At 36.0% G+C, this 25,669-nt stretch overlaps 2 protein-coding genes across 4 annotated transcripts in view; one reads left to right on the forward strand and one right to left on the reverse strand.

The window, feature by feature from the left end:
- Nucleotides 1-15,831, reverse strand: LOC138318061 (glucosamine 6-phosphate N-acetyltransferase-like). 3 transcript variants are annotated; one of them, XM_069260121.1, is made up of 6 exons: nucleotides 15,743-15,831; nucleotides 7,678-7,834; nucleotides 7,281-7,343; nucleotides 6,207-6,337; nucleotides 5,713-5,774; nucleotides 1-5,438 (listed from the first exon to the last, which is right to left on the reverse strand). In XM_069260121.1, the coding sequence occupies exons 1-6, from the start codon at nucleotides 15,779-15,781 to the stop codon at nucleotides 5,288-5,290; spliced, it is 603 nt and encodes a 200-aa protein (XP_069116222.1). In that variant the 5' UTR covers nucleotides 15,782-15,831; the 3' UTR covers nucleotides 1-5,287. The 3 variants fall into 3 exon arrangements, with proteins under 3 accessions (XP_069116222.1, XP_069116223.1, XP_069116221.1); XM_069260122.1 differs by lacking the exon at nucleotides 15,743-15,831 and adding an exon at nucleotides 8,650-8,789; XM_069260120.1 differs by lacking the exon at nucleotides 15,743-15,831 and adding an exon at nucleotides 8,354-8,554.
- LOC138318060 (probable cardiolipin synthase (CMP-forming)) overlaps nucleotides 15,762-25,669 on the forward strand; it is an 18,320-nt gene continuing 8,412 nt past the window's right edge. The window contains exons 1-3 of the mRNA XM_069260119.1: nucleotides 15,762-16,445; nucleotides 19,919-20,056; nucleotides 20,772-20,901. Coding sequence (XP_069116220.1) covers nucleotides 15,975-16,445; nucleotides 19,919-20,056; nucleotides 20,772-20,901 — 739 coding nt within the window. The 5' untranslated portion in view covers nucleotides 15,762-15,974. The remainder of the gene's footprint in view (nucleotides 16,446-19,918; nucleotides 20,057-20,771; nucleotides 20,902-25,669) is intronic.

Genomic DNA, 25,669 nt, shown 5'->3' on the forward strand with positions numbered 1-25,669 from the left:
TAGAATAAGACAACACCTTTTACAGATTTTTAATTTCAAAAAATTATAAGCTCTGCTTATCATGAAATCATCATTATTGTAAATGCACTATCTACAGCAACTTCACCAGCCAAGAGTATTCAGTACGATATTCTGTTCCAGGTGGAGTATCATGCTGAATACTTGCAAAGTTGCATCTACAGATACCCCAATAACATTTGTACATCTTGCACTTCAGATCATTTTGAGACTAATAATATCACCATAAAAGTATCTAGACAAAAGCATAATACCCCAAAACATAAAAAAATATACTTAAATCTGTAACAAAAATAAGATTATTTTGTGACAGCTTTATGTAGGTTTTTTGGCATGGGATTTTTTTTATTTGCAAGCTTTCACAAATTACATCCAATTTATAATGCAAATTACACAATAAACTTAAAAAAACAACATTTTTTCATATATTTGAAAAGTAATTTTGCAGAAATAATCATTATATTCTTAAGAATTCCCTGCAAATAATCATCTGAACAAGAGTGTAATTTATGTCTGGCACATACTCATATGAGGCACCACATTGTAGCAAAATCTTTTTGTGCTATGTATATATGAGGTACCATTAATAGTGGGACTTAAACCAGTATTAGTCTCTTAACAATGTGTCAAACACTGTTTAAAGCATTCAACAACATGAAAGTTGATGACAGAAAGTATTTACCGTGGTATACTTGATTGGAATTCTCATGAAAACATTTTGTATTTGTAATACTGAAATATTAGGAAAATTTAGAGCAACAAAAAAGCTATCTGCTACTACATGGCAACCGAATACATGTATATAGTGACAAATATCAATACAGGAGTTTCAACACACATGACATGCATGTGGGTAAAGTATAATTTACTGTGGAATAATTCCCATTAGTTTCTGGTGATTGTGACATAAAGAAAAAACATGCCAAATCATGACGGCACAATCATCAGAAAATTGGACAAGCTGAGGGTAAATCATTCTTTACCCATGTCATTTTGATATCTCGAATATGAAATGGTAATAGAGAGGCAGAATATATTAAATAAATTACATGTATAGCATTTATAAGCAATCCAGCAATTCATTACTATGTGTGGGGATTGTGCTAGATTATGATTGCACAGTATAGAATATACAACAGTAAAACATGTTTATAGAAAACATCAGGGAACCTATTACTAAGTAACAGCCAGAGCCATGAAGGAAAGCCGGAATAGCAGGGAAAATAACACCAACCAGCAGTCGGTATCTAACAACTGTCCCACATGGCATTTGAACTCACGACAAGAGGTGGAGAGTTTGTGGTAATATCAGGACATAAAGTCACTTGGCCATGTGGTTCCATTATATCGTTATAAACCTAATTTGTTATATACACATATAACAGACATCTTATGGGAACCTTGATAGGAATGAAAAGTACTGGATACAGCTGTGATACGTAAATTATGTAAATTGTATTCATTATAAACATGTTTTACTATATTCATATTTACCATACACACTAGTTACATGGCAATTCATTTATGAGCACAAATTCGGAAAATGTTTGAATAATATGCAAAAATGTTCAAGCGCTTAACTTAGAATACATGTTTTAAGTTAAAAAAGTTCATTACATGAAAAGTGATGGACAGAGATCAAAATTTACTTTGTGCAGAAAACTATCAATATCTTTGCTGGAGAGATTCAGGTCAATATGAATAATTATGCAAGATGAATTGCACATTTTTCACAAATAGTGATATAAAATAAGTTAAATACATTTTACATCATGAGCAATAACTTATTACAAAAATATTCTGAGAATAAGGAATAATAATAAAATGCTATTAAAGTTCAGATTCATTCATTAAATTTATTACCTGGTTAATAATTTTAATCAAATATTAAGAAATATTAATAAATGGTAATTGTTAAATGATATTTTAAATAGGGCTTTGAACTAAGCATTCAAAAATATACAAATATGCATACTCCAAATAATGTCAAATGTATAAAATATACAATAATATACACTGTACATGTACATACAGCTTCCTCTTCAAAGAGGACTCTATTCTATAAGAGATACAAGAGGTCTTCCTGCACCAACACTGAAAAGTCTCATTTTTGTGGGATCCAATTGTGGTATTCTGCATTAGCATGTTACATACAGTAATTATCTACCCTTATCTATGTATCAATTATAACATGATATTGTGAGGTAAACATCATTTATGGCATATATTTTGCCCACAAAAAATGACAACACAGTTGACGCCTTTCCAAAAGTGAGAAAACTCTGTAATTGCAAAGGAATTGTCTATGAAAAATGAAAGTGTAATCAGTCAGAACACTTAGCTTCCATGAACAATCAGAATGGTCGACAATGCACAACTTGTAAATGTTCTCTCATGTAGTGAGATTAAGCAAATCAGAAATATCTAAATGATAAGGACAGACATAACAATGAAAGAAAGACAGTATACACTACACATACGTACACACATATAAATACTGATTGTCTTAAAAACGTAGATTAAAATAGCTACACCTTTAGCAGAGGGGTAATTAGATAAATCACATTTATTTCTACATGGTGTGAAATAATGTAGCAGTTTTATTCCAACACAGCACATTAGTGACAACAATTAACAAAGCTGTTCTAAAATGGTTCTTTTTTTTTTGTAAGATAAAATAGTTCTGTTAATTCTTTTTCATAACTCATGTACAAAGTCAGTACATTGCATAGCACAGGAATATTAAAACTTTGTTTAAAGTTTACATGTTATCAAATTGATATATTGTACATGTATTTACAATACAACATATATTATCAAAAGCAAAAAACACCACATTTTTAGTCTTTAATAGAAACAAAACCAAAAACAGTCAGAAAAAAATACATTTAAATATTGTTCTTTGAACAAGAATCAATTGAAGAACACAAACCCACAAAAGAACGAAACTAGATCCCAATGCATGTACAATCAACATTTATGTACTGTTATTACTAAAATAATGAAAAAACAGCCCACAAAAGCACAAGAATTGTGTAACATTAAATTAAGCCAACATATTATAAAATAAAGCCATAGAAAAAATTATAGGCTTCTAGATCTGAAGTAAATAACGTATTAAAAGCACTTCCTACAAAAAGTAGTATGTACATGTATTCATTTTGTACTATGAGTTTGGTACACATATATATAATTGAATCATGGATTTAATTTAGTTTCTTTCAACAAAATTCTTGTATTTCTAATTTTATCAAACAGAACTTTTTAGTTACGATAATGGCCGGTATTTTGATTGGCTAGGTCTTTGTAAATAAACCTGATGAAATCCTTGATTCTTAACTGCAATGTTAATAAAAGGTTGAATAAAGCTGATTACCAGACTAGATATATCAAGTCAATATAAGGTAATATAATAACTTACATATCAGTGGTCATTTACCATAACTCGCCTCAATATACTGTAAACCAGCTTTCTTTGTCGTACAATTTAATGGCAAAACATTTTCAATCAAAGTGAATTCACGAAAGTTAATCTCTGAGAACCTTATTTAAAGTAGAAATCGTGAAATTCTGTAGCCACAACAGAAAGTAGGTTTACAGTAATGATAGCTAGGTTTTCCGACATAACGATATATGGCTTCATCAACTAGTTAAAGGTGATTGGCTAATGATAAAGTAATCATATAATATGTAATGAAATTCAATGAAGACTGTGAAATGTCCAAATTTTCAAACCAATAAAAATGTTTATATCAATTGAAATCATTCATGAACCTTAACAGTACTAAGGTAATTTGTATGCAGATATCAGTTTGTGTACAGGGTAATTAAAAAGTAAAAGAGTTGTGGAGAAACGTCTAAAGTCAACTCTAATTAAAGAACGCCCAGTTGTTTGAGGGGAAAACTGGGGCAAATTAAGTCGCATGTACCTTGACACAAAGCAAGATCATCCTTCCTAACATTGGTGTTGCTGTCATAATTATGATATGAAACAATAATAGCAGAACTGTACCTACTGAATTTTACAATTTCAAATCAATGATCAGAGAGATTTTTAAAAGAGTTTCACAAATTTAAATATTGAATTGAAATAAACGTACCCTTAAATATAACTTAGAAATATGAATTTTTAGGGGATGAACATTCATTAATCAATTTTAATGAGAGAATGCACCATTTGTTAATTTGCATTTGAAAGAAATTTGATTTAAAGAAATGATTCAGGTAAAAAGGTAATATAAGGGAGAGTTTATAAAGGAATAACAGCTTGGAGGAGAAGAGGAACTCTAGGGTAAGGATATTTGTATAGATATTATATGAACTACAAAATGTAGCTAGCCTTTAACTCATTCACATCTGAACTCATATAATTCAAAGGCTGGAAGATTCCATTATGGTTTTTCAGGGGTCAATGGGGTAATAGAAAGGAGGAAATGAGTTTATCATTGATAGGGATGTGTAAAAAGTTTAAGTAACAATACAAAGTTTATTTTGATAACAACTGTTGCCAATAAACAAAATTTACCATTAGAATTGCTTAAACGAACAAAACCCTGTACAATATACATTGTACGGGGATTCCTGGTTCAGCTCAAACTAGGTAAGTTTCAAAGAGGAGCAAATGCATAAAAAGCTGACCAGATAAACATTATGGCATTCACAAGGTCAGATCTAGTTGGTTAAGACAATTACATTTTTATATCAAGATAGTTCAGAGATTCAGATCTTAATGAAATTGACTGTAATACCAGTAGAGTAATATCTGACTTTACAGACCATTGACTCTCCAATAACAACTACGGATTTACTGTCAAACCAGACACATTCGTTCTGCCAGGTTTGGTTGGATTGGTTCAGCATCCTATTAATAGCCAGGGTCATTTAAGGATTTGTCAAGTTCAGGAGGAGGAGGAAAGCCAGAGTACCTGTAGAAAAACCTCTGGCCTATGTTCACTACATATAGCTAACAACTGCCCCACATGGGATTCAAACTCACTACCCAGAGGTGAAGCGTTTGTGATAATACTTTGGGACATCTAAACCACTCGACCACCCTGACCCGAAGTACAATGACACCGAAGTCAATGACAGAGAAGAATTGATACAAATACTGTAAAAAATTCTAAATCTTTATGGCTATATAACCGAAGTCAATGGTCGGTAAAGTCAGGTGTGTCTGTACATATATAAGACATATCACAGATTGACCACCTTATTAACCTAACACTCCAAATGAAAGACAATTGGAAGACAATTTAGACATCAGAAACTAATCACTATATCGTCGACACATGTAATTCTGCTCATCTTCTTTCTGATACCCAAACTGTGAGTAGAAGGGGACGAGTTTGTCCTTACACTCCAGTGATACCTTGTAACAGCCGACCTTTTTACTCAGTATCGTCAACACATCCAGAATTCTGTGGAGAAGAGAGACAGAAAATATCATACATGACAACACAACTACAGGATTTAGATGATTGAGGTATGGAATGGAGTTGTTTCCCCCTGTATTTACTATCTACCCCTATGTAAGTTATCTCCCCTTATTTCAGTAAGCTATAAATTCCTTAGATGAGAAGATACTCACAATTTTCCAATTTGTTTCCCCCTGTATTTAAAATCTACCCATATGGAAGTTATCTCCCCTTATTTCAGTAAGCTATAAATTCCACTAAATGAGAAGATACTCACAATTTTCCAAGTTGTTTCCCCCTGTATTTACTATCTACCACTATGTCTTCTATTCTTCCTCTCTGTAAACAAGAAAACAATTACTTGAACAAGTGTCAGAAAACACAAATATATGTAGATATTAATACAGGTGTTTTATTTTATTAAGGTACCATTATAACATTACTACTGTTGACTGCATCAATTAACATAAGCTGTAGTATAACTTTTCATACTCTACCTACAAATGAACGGCTATAAGCTCTTGTTCCAAAACAATTTGTGTTTCTGTTTATATTCATAAATGAACCGTTTTGTATACTTATGAAATACATTCCTATATGAGTTTTCATACTTACAGCTGAACATTTATGAATAAACTTCTGTTTCTTTACGAGGGTTCGTACTTACTGCTGAACATTTATGTATAAACTTCTGTTCCTTTACGAGTGTTCAAACTTATCGTTGAACATTTATGTATAAACTTCTGCTCCTTTACGAGTGTTTGTACTTACAGCTGAACATTTATGTATAAACTTCTGCTCCTTTACGAGGGTTCCTGAGGCTATCACCTGACCAGTACACGTGTCCTCGACCACAGTGATGTAGTAGCTGTCCAGACATGATTCCATGCTATTATATCGCACTGGTGAAATTGAACATAAAATAATAATAATGGAATAAGCACAATAGAACCAAATTGATAATTCACTATGCAAACATGTAAATATATAATACGGTAAAACATGTTGGTAATGAACACCCTTAGAACAATTTCATGGTTATAACGACATAATTCATTCACATCAAGGTTTGTAGTATATACAATGTATATTGAACTATGTTTACAACTTTTTGTTGGTTTCAAGAGGTTCGTTATAACCCTGTTTTACTGTAGGTTGTGCATTTGCATTTTATGAGCAGAAAAGGAAGCAACTATTTGCATACTCAAGGCCAATAACCAAATTAACAGCAAGGTCAATTTTAGTGTTTTCTTTAAGAAGATATTGACTACGTATCTTATTTACTATATACATTTTGCCCATTTATTTAACCATAAGGAGTTACTGGGTATATTTCTTTTATAGAACTACAGGATACTTCTCTATCACATGGATAAGGCACTATGGACCTTCAGACAACTAAACTGCAGCCAGCTTGCTCTCTGACAACTAAACTGCCCTCAGACAACTAAATTGCCCTCAGACAACTAAACTGCCCTCAGACAACCAACTGCCCTCAGACCACTAAACTGGGGGCAGTTTGACCTCAGACAACTAAACTGCCTTTAGAAAACTAACTGCCCTCAGACCACTAAACTGCAGGCAGCTTGCTCTCAGACAACTAAACTGCCATTAGAAAACGAACTGCCCTCAGACCACTAAACTGCAGGCAGCTTGCTCTCAGACAACTAAACTGCCTTCAGACAACTAATTGCCCTCAGACCACTAAACTGGGGGCAGTTTGCCCTCAGACAACTAAACTGCCTTTAGAAAACTATATTGCAGACAGTTTGCCCTCAGACAACTAAACTGCCCTCAAGACAACTAAACTGGGGGCAGTTTGCCCTAGAACAATCAAGTACTCACCATTGAATTCCTCCTGGCTGATATCTCCTACAGTGGTTAGTTGGCCCAATAATTGTATATATCCTACAACATCAATCAAGTTCTATGATAAAACACATATATCAGATATTCTGTTAGAAATCCACTTCACATTAAATTCCCATCATAACCAAAATAAGGAGAAGACTTTTGAAATATAATCATGTGCTTTCAAATTCACAAAAGAGAATGAAGAAACTGCTTTACGTATCCATACACATCAATATCAATATCTCCTTCAGTAACATATAATTTATTACGAGACTGGAAAAGTACCAAAATTATAGGGTATTACTAAAAACAAGAGGAACACTCACATCAATTGAACAAAACTTGTGCTTAAGTGATCTCTGTTTTATTATATATCAACTCATCATACCTCTATCATAGTCCCCTCTACATAGCGGCCTCATCAGGAGACCCTCTCCTGGACTAGTGTGTGAAATCTCTGGGCTGTAAGTTGCACATTTACTTGCATCAAAGTCTACATCATGTAGAATTTTAGGCTCGTATAATGGTTTTTCTTCCACACCATTCTGAAAACAAAATAAAAAGCATTTTAAAGTTGAGATGAAAGTTTTAATAAAAGCCATTCCTTCAAAGTGAGTCCTATGCTGTTTCAGTCAAAATCAAAATCATATATATGTACATGTACACAAAAAGTGGTTTAATGCAGATCACCAATTTAAACTTATACATCGGTATCAATTTTATCTTAATTTCAATGAAGTAACTGTAAAGTGATATAATTGTCGCACTTGAAATAACACTATTATGATGTCACAAGTAGTTTTGATGTCATAATCTATCCCAGGTACATATACATGTATGACATTGCAAGATGGAAATGTCACATCCGAGCTAAATTATGCTGTTTTATAGAGATGAAATTAAAAGTTTTACTTAAATTTCTATTAATAAAAGTAACAGTAAAACATTGTTATAATGAACCTCAGGGAACCAACAAAATAATTTTGTAATAAGCATAGTTCGCTATGCACTTTTTACAGACATCTTACAGGAACCATGATGGAGAATGACATATACTACATTACCCGTATATCCAAGGAGTTGCTGCAAACACATTCAGTATAAATGTGTATTACTGTATGTGATAAATAGAATCTTACACTCGTGACTATATGTGATATGAAATTCATCAAACAAGTTAAGTAATTTGATATGCCATTTTAAGGTTTGTGGCACATCAAATAATTTAACAAGTGTAATAAATTTCATATCCCAAAGCCACCCATGTACGATCCTCTATACATCGTAGTTATCTTTTAGGAAGTGAAAAATCCATGCAAATTACAAGTGTTAAAACTACCTGGTATCTATATATACATACCAACATGCTGGCTTTCTGTCTAATATGCTTTGACGTAAGATTTAAATATATGATGCCACGTCCATTAAACTACCGATATACAGTGTATACTTATAACAGCAGACTATATGGAGATGTTTATGCCCGTAGGTAAATGTCAGTTCTATATAAAATGGAAGCAGTAACTTGACATGTATGCAAACATCGACTTTATTTACTGATTTAAAATAAACAACTATCGGATGGTGAAGTCATACAGTGCAAACAGAACATATTCCTATAGACTATGTACAGTGCTTGTTGTTAAATCATTGTAAATTTTATACCAAATATAAAGTTCACCTCCACCATGGACATCTTCATGAACTCATTCACCCCTGAGATTTCATAATGGACCAGTCTAGTCTTTTATTAAGAAGAGCCTAAATGCATTGTCAGGGGTTAATGAGTAAATGGTAGAAAACTAAAAACAACTGCATGAACAACAGATTGAGTCACAGGGGCAGGATTAAATGAAAAAAATTATTCATTACAAAATTTTTTGATCTGTACATGGACAGGTTGAATATATACTTGATGAGTATCTAATGTAGTAATGTAGATAAAACATGGTGTATGTCCAGTACAATGTAGATAAAACATGCTGCATGTCCAATAGAATGTAGATAATACATGGTGTATATCCAGTACAATGTAGATAAAACATGGTGCATGTCCAGTACAATGTAGATAAAACATAGTGCATGTCCAGTACAATGTAGATAAAACATGGTACATGTCCAGTACAATGTAGATAAAACATGATGCATGTCCAGTACAATGTAGATAAAACATGGTGTATGTCCAGTACAATGTAGATAAAGCATGGTGTATGTCCAGTACAATGTAGATAAAACATGGTGTATGTCCAGTACAATGTAGATAAAACATGGTGTATGTCCAGTACAATGTAGATAAAACATGGTACATGTCCAGTACCATGTAGATAAAACATGGTGCATGTCCAGTACAATGTAGATAAAACATGGTGCATGTCCAGTACAATGTAGATAAAACATAGTGCATGTCCAGTACAATGTAGATAAAACATGGTGCATGTCCAGTACAATGTAGATAAAACATGGTGTATGTCCAGTACAATGTAGATAAAACATGGTGCATGTCTAGTACAATGTAGATAAAACATGGTGTATGTCCAGTACAATGTAGATAAAACATGGTACATGTCCAGTACAATGTAGATAAAACATGGTGTATGTCCAGTACAATGTAGATAAAACATGGTGTATGTCCAGTACAATGTAGATAAAACATGGTACATGTCCAGTACCATGTAGATAAAACATGGTGCATGTCCAGTACAATGTAGATAAAACATGGTGCATGTCCAGTACAATGTAGATAAAACATAGTGCATGTCCAGTACAATGTAGATAAAACATGGTGCATGTCCAGTACAATGTAGATAAAACATGGTGTATGTCCAGTACAATGTAGATAAAACATGGTGCATGTCTAGTACAATGTAGATAAAACATGGTGTATATCCAGTACAATGTAGATAAAACATGGTACATGTCCAGTACAATGTAGATAAAACATGGTGCATGTCCAGTACAATGTAGATAAAACATGGTGCATGTCCAGTACAATGTAGATAAAACATGGTGCATGTCCAGTACAATGTAGATAAAACATGGTACATGTCCAGTACAATGTAGATAAAACATGATGCATGTCCAGTACAATGTAGATAAAACATGGTGCATGTCCAGTACAATGTAGATAAAACATGGTGCATGTCCAGTACAATGTAGATAAAACATGGTGCATGCCCAAAACAATGTAAATAAAGCATGGTGTATGTCCAGTACAATGTAGATAAAACATGGTGCATGTCCAGTACAATGTAGATAAACATGGTGCATGTCCAGTACAATGTAGATAAAACATGGGTCATGCCAAGTACAATGTAGATAAAACATAGTGTATGTCCAGTACAATACAGATAAAACATGGGTCATACCCAGTACAATGTAGATAAAACATGGTGCATGTCCAGTACAATGTAGATTAGATATGGTGCATGTCCAGTACAATGTAGATAAAACATGGTGCATGTCCAGTACAATGTAGATAAAACATAGTGCATGTCCAGTACAATGTAGATAAAACATGGTGCATATCCAGTACAATGTAGATAAAACATGATGCATGTCCAGTACAATGTAGATAAAACATGGTACATGTCCAGTACAATGTAGATAAAACATGGTACATGTCCAGTACAATGTAGATAAAACATGGTGTATGTCCAGTACAATGTAGATAAAACATGGTGCATGTCCAGTACAATGTAGATAAAACATGGTGCATGTCCAGTACAATGTAGATAAAACATGGTGCATGTCCAGTACAATGTAGATAAAACATGGTGCATGTCCAGTACAATGTAGATAAAACATGGTGCATGTCCAGTACAATGTAGATAAAGCATGGTGCATGTCCAGTACAATGTAGATAAAACATGGTGCATGTCCAGTACAATGTAGATAAAACATGGTGCATGTCCAGTACAATGTAGATAAAACATGGTGTATGTCCAGTACAATGTAGATAAAACATGGTGTATGTCCAGTACAATGTAGATAAAACATGGTGTATGTCCAGTACAATGTAGATAAAACATGGTGTATGTCCAGTACAATGTAGATAAAACATGGTACATGTCCAGTACCATGTAGATAAAACATGGTGCATGTCCAGTACAATGTAGATAAAAACATGGTGCATGTCCAGTACAATGTAGATAAAACATAGTGCATGTCCAGTACAATGTAGATAAAACATGGTGCATGTCCAGTACAATGTAGATAAAACATGGTGTATGTCCAGTACAATGTAGATAAAACATGGTGCATGTCTAGTACAATGTAGATAAAACATGGTGTATATCCAGTACAATGTAGATAAAACATGGTACATGTCCAGTACAATGTAGATAAAACATGGTGTATGTCCAGTACAATGTAGATAAAACATGGTGTATGTCCAGTACAATGTAGATAAAACATGGTACATGTCCAGTACCATGTAGATAAAACATGGTGCATGTCCAGTACAATGTAGATAAAACATGGTGCATGTCCAGTACAATGTAGATAAAACATAGTGCATGTCCAGTACAATGTAGATAAAACATGGTGCATGTCCAGTACAATGTAGATAAAACATGGTGTATGTCCAGTACAATGTAGATAAAACATGGTGCATGTCTAGTACAATGTAGATAAAACATGGTGTATATCCAGTACAATGTAGATAAAACATGGTACATGTCCAGTACATGTAGATAAACATGGTACATGTCCAGTACAATGTAGATAAAACATGGTGCATGTCTAGTACAATGTAGATAAAACATGGTGCATGTCCAGTACAATGTAGATAAAACATGGTGCATGTCCAGTACAATGTAGATAAAACATGGTACATGTCCAGTACAATGTAGATAAAACATGGTGCATGTCCAGTACAATGTAGATAAAACATGGTGCATGTCCAGTACAATGTAGATAAAACATGGTGCATGTCCAGTACAATGTAGATAAAACATGGTGCATGCCCAAAACAATGTAAATAAAGCATGGTGTATGTCCAGTACAATGTAGATAAAACATGGTGCATGTCCAGTACAATGTAGATAAACATGGTGCATGTCCAGTACAATGTAGATAAAACATGGGTCATGCCAAGTACAATGTAGATAAAACATAGTGTATGTCCAGTACAATACAGATAAAACATGGGTCATACCCAGTACAATGTAGATAAAACATGGTGCATGTCCAGTACAATGTAGATTAGATATGGTGCATGTCCAGTACAATGTAGATAAAACATGGTGCATGTCCAGTACAATGTAGATAAAACATAGTGCATGTCCAGTACAATGTAGATAAAACATGGTGCATATCCAGTACAATGTAGATAAAACATGGTGCATGTCCAGTACAATGTAGATAAAACATGGTACATGTCCAGTACAATGTAGATAAAACATGGTACATGTCCAGTACAATGTAGATAAAACATGGTGTATGTCCAGTACAATGTAGATAAAGCATGGTGTATGTCCAGTACAATGTAGATAAAACATGGTGCATGTCCAGTACAATGTAGATAAAACATGGTGCATGTCCAGTACAATGTAGATAAAACATGGTGCATGTCCAGTACAATGTAGATAAAACATGGTGCATGTCCAGTACAATGTAGATAAAGCATGGTGTATGTCCAGTACAATGTAGATAAAGCATGGTACATGTCCAGTACAATGTAGATAAAACATGGTGTATGTCCAGTACAATGTAGATAAAGCATGGTGTATGTCCAGTACAATGTAGATAAAACATGGTGCATGTCTAGTACAATGTAGATAAAACATAGTGCATGTCCAGTACAATGTAGATAAAGCATGGTGTGTGTCAAGTACAATGTAGATAAAACATGGTACATGTCCAGTACAATGTAATTAAAGCATGGTGTATGTCCAGTACAATGTAGATAAAGCATGGTACATGTCCAGTACAATGTAGATAAAACATGGTGTATGTCCAGTACAATGTAGATAAAGCATGGTGTATGTCCAGTACAATGTAGATAAAACATGGTGCATGTCTAGTACAATGTAGATAAAACATAGTGCATGTCCAGTACAATGTAGATAAAGCATGGTGTATGTCAAGTACAATGTAGATAAAACATGGTGTATGTCCAGTACAATGTAGATAAAGCATGGTGTATGTCCAGTACAATGTAGATAAAACATGGTGTATGTCCAGTACAATAAAGATAAAACATGGTGCATGTCCATTACAATGTAGATAAAACATGGTGTATGTCCAGTACAATGTAGATAAAACATGGTACATGTCCAGTACAATGTAGATAAAACAAGGTGCATGTCCAGTACAATGTAGATAAAACATGGTGTATGTCCAGTACAATGTAGATAAAACAAGGTGTTACTGTATGCCCAGTACAATGTAGATATTGGACTGGACATGCACCATGTTTTATATACATTGTACTGGACATACACCATGTGTTATCTACATTGCACCATAGTTCCATACTCTAACCCCATCCCTATAAGTGCTCCCTCCCCTTTTTTAGGCCTCAATTTTTTTACTATACCTCAAATTAAATGCAGACAGAATACATTTACTGTTCTACAATTAAGGGTAGTCCAAATGGTTCTACAATTAAGCCCCCCATATTTGATTCAATACTTAATGCCCCCTGGGCATTTCTTGCGTCATATACAGTAATATTAATTTATATAGTCAAAAGTACCAAAATCAATTAGAAGCTAGCGTGATTGTGCATCAGAGATATACGCTGTGTATATATGTATATGAAATGAAAATGATTTGTGTGCATATATATATATATACACAGTAGAATGTTGTAATCATTAATGGATATACATTATTACAATGAATTCCACTATCACATATTGTTCTATATCCATGCTTTTAAAAGGGAAACTAAATTACAAACCAGGAAGGCACTATACGAATGTAAAACATTTCATATCATACACTAGCTATTGTAACTAAGGGGAATTAAACCTGTTAAGAAGGATTTTGAGAAACATGCATGAACAGAAGGTAATAATCTAATTCAACTTAAATTTACTAACCAGAGATGATTGTCATCTATACAAGCATTGTATTTGATACATATATAATTGATATTTAGACTATTAGTGCAACATTCCATGAACATATCTGAAACTGAATCCTACAAGATGACAATTTTGAGCATTGTAAACTTCCTGTTTCTATACAGATATGGAATTTACAACTTCATGAAGGAAGCATACCTGTATGTTTACATACTACATATTGCATGTAGTTTATACAAAGTATTGTCATCTTAACTAAAATATCTGAATTTTTTTATATACAAAAAAATATACTGTTACTTTCAAAGATGATAGGCATGTTTTATTTTGAAATCCAGAAATAAATAATCACTGGAAAATAAAGATTTGACATAATGCACATCCTTTTTCATGCTAAAGACTGGCTGTCAAATTTCTATTTTTGAGTCAATTTCTTGGTCACAGCTGATAATTAAAGAAAGCTACCATCCTTTGCTTATAAGTAAGACTACAAGTAAGACTGTTGTTGTGAATCAGGAAAGTAATTAAGAATATATGAAAGAATTAAAAGTGGCACATACATATAATTTATATCAAATACAGACATGCTGATAATATTTGAAATTAGGATCAAGACAAGGAAAGAATTTGAGATCATAATTTTGCAATTATTGGATTATATATAAAATACTTTTTCCTTCCTTAATAACTTTCCTTTCCCTTTATTTGATCAATTTCATAATCAAACATGTATTATCTGTTAAAACCTCAATTCATTGAGCTATATAGTCCGCTTAACCTGGCTTTATTTTTAGCCCTTTTTTTGGCATATTAAGCAAAAAAAAAAAAAAAAAAAGGGAAAAAAGTAAACCCTTATTTTATTGACAGGTTTAGCGGACTATAAAATAGACATAGCTAATATATCAAGGATTTATATACAATTGTAGATATTATTGGAAATCTCCTTTACATGTACCAATGTTATTATTAGTAACTAAGAATATCGGTTGACTACATTTTGCATGTATATATACATGCATGAACTCTCATGACCACTGTAAATTAAATGATAATGTACTTGGTCTCTGAATAATAAACCGGTACATTGTACATGTAAATCATAAAAGTTTGTTTTTATTTTAATAGCTTTTCTTTCCTTTTATTCTCAAGACAATAGACAGTTTAATATAATCATTAAACTTTCATTACATCACTAAACTAGAATTAGTGAATATTGGTGTACCATTCAGCGTTCATTAAAATAGAATACACTGTCTGTTACATTACTGCACTAGTACTATCATGTAACATGATCTGAAATGTTAGTATACATTGTCCATTAACCTTGCCTTTAGGATATCTTATCATACCATATAGTAAGAGATTGCTATAGATACAAGTCAATACGTGTATCTGTTTCCGAACTGACCGTCAACAATTTACCTGGTGTGTCTCGGACATCTCTAGGAATTTTCTGTACATCTGAACCGGGTACACGTCAGTCACTTCATTGATCTAAGCATGTCAATCACTCAGACGCTTAGTTAATAACATTACGTAGTGTGCAAACATTGACTTGACTGAGACTACTGAAACAAGATGGCCGCGCCCATGAAGTACTGATGCAGGTGTCCCGAGGTGTTATTCTGGTGTCCATAGAACATAACGAGTGAAAATGTTGTGCTTGAATTTTACCCTGTCCTCTTCTCTCTCAAAAATTTCATACGGTCAGTGCAAAGCATGCGTAGAATTGTCATCATTAGTCAGAAGAGATGTTTGGAGTTTGGCATGTATTCTCGCACCCAAAAATTACCACACGAGGTCCGAAGATAACGGCAGCAATGGTCACATATACCAGCCAAATATACTGAACCAATGCATCAACCAATATGTACGAACAAACAATTCAAAAAGTCAACATTTTGGAGATAGACAGGACTTGTGTCATCATCGCCCAAGTATATATTCAAATGTTTCACCATTAGACTGTCAATCCCTGAGACGTTTCCATACAAACTATTCGTTACTCAATTGTGATAACCCCAACTTAATAAAGAAAACTAAAGCTACAAATGAAGTCAAGGATTCGAATGAAACAACAGAGTTAAATCCATCTCAGGAAGAGCAAAAGAAAGTGAAAAATGTGGTAAGCAAGTTTACTATGTAAGTAAAATTACAGAGCTTGTAAAAAGTCATTTAAAATCAACTGAATCTGTAGGCTAGCAGAACATCACTGGGTCAGTCACTGGTAATAAAATAGCTCATGATCAACTGGTAGTGCATTCCACTAATATCAAGAGATTCTGGGTTCAAAAACTGCAAAGTCAGGCTGTCCACCTTCATAAAATTAGTTAATGCCCCAAAATTCAATTTACTGATCTTTATATAAATTCAGACTACTTTGGTAATATAAACCTTGATGGTCATTATATTTGCATATAAATTATTATCAATTCATAGACCCATATACCTGTTATCAATTCTGTAGCATGCTTGGGTGAAGTGTTAGTGCTGTATCAAGTTGGTTCATATGTATGATCTTTACCTTATTTCAAAGTCACAAGGTTAAAATCAGCCAAATTCTTTAGCATGTTTGAATGAATAAACTTCATCTACATGTAAACATGTTTGGCCAAATGTCAAAAAATATCCTTGATCTGTAATCATTTTGGGTGAAAGGGATTAAAAAGGCTACTAATGATGAATGGTCTTGACCTTCATTTAAGCTGCAAAAGTATAGTATGATACCTTCTCTGAATGAGTTTTTATTAGCCCAACATCATCAGATGGTACTATTCAAACCGCCTTTCGTCCCTGGTTCATGGTCTGTGGCCCGTCATCTGTCTGTAAACAATTTAATGCTTGTTACCGCTATGTCTCAGAAAGTGGGGAAGGGATTTGTCTCAAACTTCATATGCAGGTTCCCCTAGGGCCCCAGGAATGTCATGCAGATTTTCAGGCTGATCGGAAAAACAATATGGCCGCCAGGCAGCCATCTTTGATTTTGGCAGTTGATGTTAGTTAGACCAAAAAAAAAATATTTGTTTACTGTTTATGGTCACATGAGGCCAAAAAAATGGGGTAGGTAGGTCAGATTTTATTTTATTTCAATATTTTATATAATTTTCATATCACAGATTTATTGCCTATGTAGTTGCATGCTATTTTTAAATATGCATTAAAAAGTCAGTTTATATTGTTCACCATACTTTAACATGCTGCTATACATTGTCTCTTTCTCTTTTACAAATAATTGTCTTTTAATTTTTCTTTTTTTTTCTTGTTTCAATTTTGCAATATATGTTAGATTCTAACACTGACAGGACCTAGAATATTGTGCCTGAGGTGTTAATTAATTGGTGTTTGCCAGTCATAATCCAATTGTCATCATGTCTAGTTGGCGTTTTGCGTCTGTACCTCAGTTAGCTTGCCTGCGTTTGGCCAGCCGGCTCACCTGTCATGGCCGTCATTTTCCGGTTGCGTTGGATTGCAAAGTCCCAAAAGCTGAGGGACTTCGCCATGGATGCAAACGAAAATGATGCATCACAAGATTTTCAAGTTTTATCAACAAAAAGTTTAGGGTCGGGGGTAGAATCTAGGAAGGGTGGGAGGACCCTAAACAGACATTTTTTTTTGGCCTTACCACTATTTCTCAGAAAGTACTGAAAGGATCTGTCTCAAATTTCATATGTATGCTGATTTTAGGACAGATCGGTAAACAAGATGGCAGCTAGGCAGCCATCTTTGATTTTGATAGTTGAGGTTTGTTACCGTTATTTCTCAGCAAGTACTGAAGGGATCATTCTCAAATTTCATATTATGTTCCCCTAGGGCCCTAGTTGCGCATATTGCAATTTTGGACTGATCAGTTAACAAGATGGCCACCATGCCGCCATATTGGATTTTGAAAGTTAAGTTTGTTACAGCTATTTCTCAGAAAGTACTGAAGGGATCATTCTCAACAAATTTCATATGCAGGTTCCCCTATGGCCCTAGTTTTGCATATTTCATTTTGGAACCAATCAGTAAACAAGATGGCCGCCAGGCAGCCGTCTTGGATTTTGATAGTTAAAGTTTGTTACCACTATTTCTCAGAAAGTACTGAAGGGATTGTTTCAAATTTCATTAGGTTCCCCAAGGGCCCTAGTTGTGCATATTGCATTTTGGGTCCAATCGGTCAACAAGATAGCCGCCAGGCAGCCATCTTTGATTTTGATAGTTAAAGTTTGTTAGCGCTATTTCTCAGAAAGTACTGAAGAGATCGTTCTCAAATTTTCATGTAGGTTCTTCAACGGCCCTAGTTCTGCCTATTGCATTTTGGGACCGATCGGTCAACAAGATGGCCGACCACCAACTTGGATTTTGATAGGTTAAAGTTTGAAAAGCAGAAAAAAGAAGTTTAAGTTTGAAAAGCAGAGAAAAGATCCCTTAATCATTTGTCAGACATAGATAAATCTTTGGTGAATGCCACAATCCCTCTGGGATTTCTTGTTGTGATCAATAGGCATTAGGCTAGTTTACAAAGTCTTTGACAATAGATTGCAGTCAACAGGAAGAAAATTTGCATTAGTTCCTTATTGCCCATCAGAAGAATAACAAAACTCCCTATAACATTTAGTGGCCTTATTTGTATTATCCATGTCCTGTATTACCTCTGTAGTATATATAGTGTATTTTGTCATTTTGTTTACTTAAGTTAGACCAATGATATTCTGGCCAAATTAGCATACTTTGCATTATTTTGGCTTATTTGTAGAGATGGTTTGTTTGATGAAGTGTTTAAAGTATTCAAATTAGCCTTCTATAAACATAAATTTAATGTTTTGTCATATGTCACAATGAAAGGGATATCTTTTAAGTTAACCTGTTTCCAATGCCATGTATCTATTCCATCTTGTCTATTCTGATGTTGAAGTAACAAGATAAACATATGTCTATTTGAAATGAAACGCTATGTACAAATGTATTATACATTTACTGTTAGGTTTCAATGTAAATTATAGTGGTCTGTAAGAACTGTGTTTCATTTAAACATCAGACATGTTGTTGAAGCATGTTCAGCTACTTCGACAAAGACTTTGGAATCATATTTTACCGGTAAGTTTTTGAGATTAGACAGTCTTCCTATTCCATGTTTTCCTTTATCATGATCGACACATGACGTTGACATTTTATATTGGCATTTTGAAGTCTTGTGTTTGTGATTTTAAATCTGTAATTTTTGGGGTATTTACAGAAAAAGTTCAAGCAGTAAAATGTGAAAAAGATGATTTAGTTAAACTTTTTGAGTTGATTTGTCAGTGAATATAATTTTGTGATTTGATTAAGGGGAGATAATTTAATCAAAATTGTCATACGGAGATGTTAAAAACATAAGTGTTTTATATGGCTGAAGCATGTTTTTACTTAGTATAAAAAATCAAACATTTGTCATGTCCTATCTTCCTGCTAACGTCACACCTCCTTTTTAATAAAGTCCATTTTTATTGTATGCCAAAATATGATGTCAATATTTCTTCATCCTACCTCAAATGACAGCTTATGAATGCATGATCAACAAAGTATTGATATACCAGTATGTGCTGTAGTTAAGAAGAACCTGTACATTTCCATTCCCAGAAAGAAAACATCTATACCATACCAAACCTGCTGACCTGTCTACGAATAGCTGTGACACCATATCTGAGCTATCTCGTCATCACCCGGGAATTTGATTTAGGATTCAAGATATTTTTCCTAGCTGGTCTGTCCGATTTTGTAAGTTGTCTGCATTTGAATTATTATTTATTACCATACTTAGATAGATCTATTGTCAAATAGTAATAATGTTAACAAAATTGTTTTCCAGGATCTATGAAGAGTTCACACCAAAACCTGTCTCATTTCTCATTAGTTAATTTAAATCTAATGTAACCTTATTGAAATCATCGAAATATTATTGTTGCAAGTTGTTCTAGGTGTCGTTATCATCTACATTGTACTTAGAATTTTGATTGGAAGATGTTACTACTTACTACTGGTAGATTTATGTGCATTGCACTGGACTATATGGTACAATGTGTGATAAATTGGTTTGATACATATCATTTGAAACATGGTTAGGGGCCATGGTGGCCAAGTGGTTAAGATGTCTCGACATATTACACAAAGTCCTCCACCTCTTTGTCGTGAGTTCGAATCCTATGTTGAGCAGTTTTCAGGCACTGACTTGTGTCGCTGGTTTTTCTCCGGGTACTCCGGCTTTCCTCCACCAACATACCTAGCATGTCCTTAAATGACTCTGGCTGTTAATAGGACGTTACACTAATAAAACACAAACACAAACTTGAATCATGGTAGATTTGGGTTTTTTTAGGACACTCTGTATGTATTTGTAAATCATTGATATACCCAATGTTCTTTTTTATTGTCATTAAGTGGAAAGTCAACAACATGACCACTTATTACTGGTTTATTATATGTCTCTCTGCAGTTGGATGGGTTCATAGCGAGGAATTTTAAGAACCAACAGTCTGTGTTAGGGTCTGCCTTGGATCCAGTGGCTGACAAACTAATGGTTAGCATGCTGACTGTCACCCTGTCTGTGGTCGAACTGTTACCAGGTAAATATAATGGTAAACATGCTAACTGTTACCCTGTCTGTGGTTGAACTGTTACCAGGTAAATACAATGGTTAGCATGCTGAATGTCACCTTGTCTGTGGCCCAACTGTTACCAGGTAAATATAATAATTAGCATGCTAACTGTCACCCTGTCTGTGGCCGAACTGTTACCAGCTAGGTAAATATAATGGTTAGCATGCTGACTGTCACCTGTCTGTCTGTGGCCGAACTGTTACCAGGTAAATATAATGGTTAGCATGCTGACTGTCACCCTGTTGTGGCCGAACTGTACCAGGTAAATATGTGGTTAGCATGTGACTGTCAACTGTGGCCTACTGTTACCAGGTAAATATAATGATTAGCATGCTGACTGTCACCTTGTCTGTGGCCGAACTGCTACCAGGTAAATATAATGGTTAGCATGCTGACTGTCACCTTGTCTGTGGCCGAACTGTTACCAGGTAAATATAATGATTAGCATGCTGACTGTCACCTTGTCTGTGGCCGAACTGCTACCAGGTAAATATAATGATTAGCATGCTGACTGTCACCTTGTCTGTGGCCGAACTGCTACCAGGTAAATATAATGATTAGCATGCTGACTGTCACCCTGTCTGTGGCCGAACTGTTACCAGGTAAATATAATGGTTAGCATGCTGACTGTCACCTTGTCTGTGGCCGAACTGTTACCAGGTAAATATAATGATTAGCATGCTGACTGTCACCTTGTCTGTGGCCGAACTGCTACCAGGTAAATATAATGATTAGCATGCTGACTGTCACCTTGTCTGTGGCCGAACTGCTACCAGGTAAATATAATGATTAGCATGCTGACTGTCACCCTGTCTGTGGCCGAACTGTTACCAGGTAAATATAATGGTTAGCATGCTGACTGTCACCCTTGTCTGTGGCCGAACTGCTACCAGGTAAATATAATGGATTAGCATGCTGACTGTCACCTTGTCTGTGGCCGAACTGCTACCAGGTAAATATAATGGTTAGCATGCTGACTGTCACCTTGTCTGTGGCCGAACTGTTACCAGCTAGGTAAATATAATGGTTAGCATGCTGACTGTCACCTTGTCTGTGGCCGAACTGCTACCAGGTAAATATAATGGTTAGCATGCTGACTGTCACCTTGTCTGTGGCCAAACTGCTACCAGGTAAATACAATGATTAGCATGCTGATTGTCACCTTGTCTGTGGCCGAACTGTTACCAGGTAAATATAATGGTTAGCATGCTGACTGTCACCTTGTCTGTGGCCGAACTGCTACCAGGTAAATATAATGATTAGCATGCTGACTGTCACCTTGTCTGTGGCCGAACTGTTACCAGGTAAATATAATGATTAGCATGCTGACTGTCACCTTGTCTGTGGCCGAACTGCTACCAGGTAAATATAATGATTAGCATGCTGACTGTCACCTTGTCTGTGGCCGAACTGCTACCAGGTAAATATAATGATTAGCATGCTGACTGTCACCTTGTCTGTGGCCGAACTGCTACCAGGTAAATATAATGATTAGCATGCTGACTGTCACCTTGTCTGTGGCCGAACTGTTACCAGGTAAATATAATGGTTAGCATGCTGACTGTCACCCTGTCTGTGGCCGAACTGTTACCAGGTAAATATAATGGTTAGCATGCTGACTGTCACCTTGTCTGTGGCCGAACTGTTACCAGGTAAATATAATGGTTAGCATGCTGACTGTCACCTTGTCTGTGGCCGAACTGTTACCAGGTAAATATAATGGTTAGCATGCTAACTGTCACCCTGTCTGTGGCCGAACTGTTACCAGCTAGGTAAATATAATGGTTAGCATGCTGACTGTCACCCTGTCTGTGGCCGAACTGTTACCAGGTAAATATAATGATTAGCATGCTGACTGTCACCTTGTCTGTGGCCGAACTGCTACCAGGTAAATATAATGATTAGCATGCTGACTGTCACCTTGTCTGTGGCCGAACTGCTACCAGGTAAATATAATGATTAGCATGCTGATGTCACCTTGTCTGTGGCAACTGCTACCAGGTAAATACAATGATTAGCATGCTGATTGTCACCTTGTCTGTGGCCGAACTGTTACCAGGTAAATATAATGATTAGCATGCTGACTGTCACCTTGTCTGTGGCCGAACTGCTACCAGGTAAATATAATGATTAGCATGCTGACTGTCACCTTGTCTGTGGCCGAACTGCTACCAGGTAAATACAATGATTAGCATGCTGATTGTCACCTTGTCTGTGGCCGAACTGTTACCAGGTAAATATAATGATTAGCATGCTGACTGTCACCTTGTCTGTGGCCGAACTGCTACCAGGTAAATATAATGGTTAGCATGCTGACTGTCACCTTGTCTGTGGCCGAACTGCTACCAGGTAAATATAATGGTTAGCATGCTGACTGTCACCCTGTCTGTGGCCGAACTGTTACCAGGTAAATATAATGGTTAGCATGCTGACTGTCACCTTGTCTGTGGCCGAACTGTTACCAGCTAGGTAAATATAATGGTTAGCATGCTAACTGTCACCTTGTCTGTGGCCGAACTGCTACCAGGTAAATATAATGGTTAGCATGCTGACTGTCACCTTGTCTGTGGCCGAACTGCTACCAGGTAAATATAATGGTTAGCATGCTGACTGTCACCTTGTCTGTGGCCGAACTGCTACCAGGTAAATATAATGGTTAGCATGCTGACTGTCACCTTGTCTGTGGCCGAACTGCTACCAGGTAAATATAATGGTTAGCATGCTGACTGTCCACCCTGTCTGTGGCCGAACTGCTACCAGGTAAATATAATGGTTAGCATGCTGACTGTCACCTTGTCTGTGGCCGAACTGTTACCAGGTAAATATAATGGTTAGCATGCTGACTGTCACCCTGTCTGTGGCCGAACTGCTACCAGGTAAATATAATGGTTAGCATGCTGACGTCACCCTGTCTGTGGCCGAACTGCTACCAGGTAAATATAATGATTAGCATGCTGACTGTTACCTTGTCTGTGGTTGTACTGCTACCAGGTAAATATAATGGTTAGCATGCTGACTGTCACCTTGTCTGTGGCCGAACTGCTACCAGGTAAATATAATGATTAGCATGCTGACTGTCACCTTGTCTGTGGCCGAACTGCTACCAGGTAAATATAATGATTAGCATGCTGACTGTCACCTTGTCTGTGGCCGAACTGCTACCAGGTAAATATAATGATTAGCATGCTGACTGTTACCTTGTCTGTGGTTGTACTGCTACCAGGTAAATATAATGGTTAGCATGCTGACTGTCACCTTGTCTGTGGCCGAACTGCTACCAGGTAAATATAATGGTTAGCATGCTGACTGTCACCCTGTCTGTGGCCGAACTGCTACCAGGTAAATATAATGGTTAGCATGCTGACTGTCACCTTGTCTGTGGCCGAACTGTTACCAGGTAAATATAATGGTTAGCATGCTGACTGTCACCCTGTCTGTGGCCGAACTGTTACCATCAGGTAAATATAATGGTTAGCATGCTGACTGTCACCCTGTCTGTGGCCGAACTGTTACCAGGTAAATATAATGGTTAGCTGCTACTTCAGCATGCCGAACTGTTACCCAGGTAAATATAATGTTAGCATCTGACTGTCACCCTGTCTGTGGCCGAACTGCTACCAGGTAAATATAATGGTTAGCATGCTAACTGTCACCCTGTCTGTGGCCGAACTGTTACCATCTAGGTAAATATAATGGTTAGCATGCTGACTGTCACCCTGTCTGTGGCCGAACTGCTACCAGGTAAATATAATGGTTAGCATGCTGACTGTCACCCTGTCTGTGGCCGAACTGTTACCATCTAGGTAAATATAATATTAGCATGCTGACTGTCACCCTGTCTGTGGCCGAACTGTTACCAGGTAAATATAATGGTTAGCATGCTAACTGTCACCCTGTCTGTGGCCGAACTGCTACCAGGTAAATATAATGATTAGCATGCTGACTGTCACCCTGTCTGTGGCCGAACTGCTACCAGGTAAATATAATGGTTAGCATGCTGACTGTCACCTTGTCTGTGGCCGAACTGCTACCAGGTAAATATAATGGTTAGCATGCTGACTGTCACCTTGTCTGTGGCCGAACTGCTACCAGGTAAATATAATGGTTAGCATGCTGACTGTCACCCTGTCTGTGGCCGAACTGCTACCAGGTAAATATAATGGTTAGCATGCTGACTGTCACCCTGTCTGTGGCCGAACTGCTACCAGGTAAATATAATGATTAGCATGCTGACTGTCACCTTGTCTGTGGCCGAACTGCTACCAGGTAAATATAATGATTAGCATGCTGACTGTCACCCTGTCTGTGGCCGAACTGCTACCAGGTAAATATAATGGTTAGCATGCTGACTGTCACCTTGTCTGTGGCCGAACTGCTACCAGGTAAATATAATGATTAGCATGCTGACTGTCACCCTGTCTGTGGCCGAACTGTTACACCAGGTAAATATAATGGTTAGCATGCTGACTGTCACCCTGTCTGTGGCCGAACTGCTACCAGGTAAATATAATGGTTAGCATGCTGACTGTCACCCTGTCTGTGGCCGAACTGCACCAGGTAAATATAATGGTTAGCATGCTGACTGTCACCCTGTCTGTGCGAACTGCTACCAGGTAAATATAATGGTTAGCATGCTAACTGTCACCCTGTCTGTGGCCGAACTGCTACCAGGTAAATATAATGGTTAGCATGCTGACTGTCACCCTGTCTGTGGCCGAACTGCTACCAGGTAAAT

This window comes from Argopecten irradians, chromosome 3 (genome assembly GCF_041381155.1).
Source record: "Argopecten irradians isolate NY chromosome 3, Ai_NY, whole genome shotgun sequence".
Taxonomy (NCBI): Eukaryota; Metazoa; Mollusca; class Bivalvia; order Pectinida; family Pectinidae; genus Argopecten; species Argopecten irradians.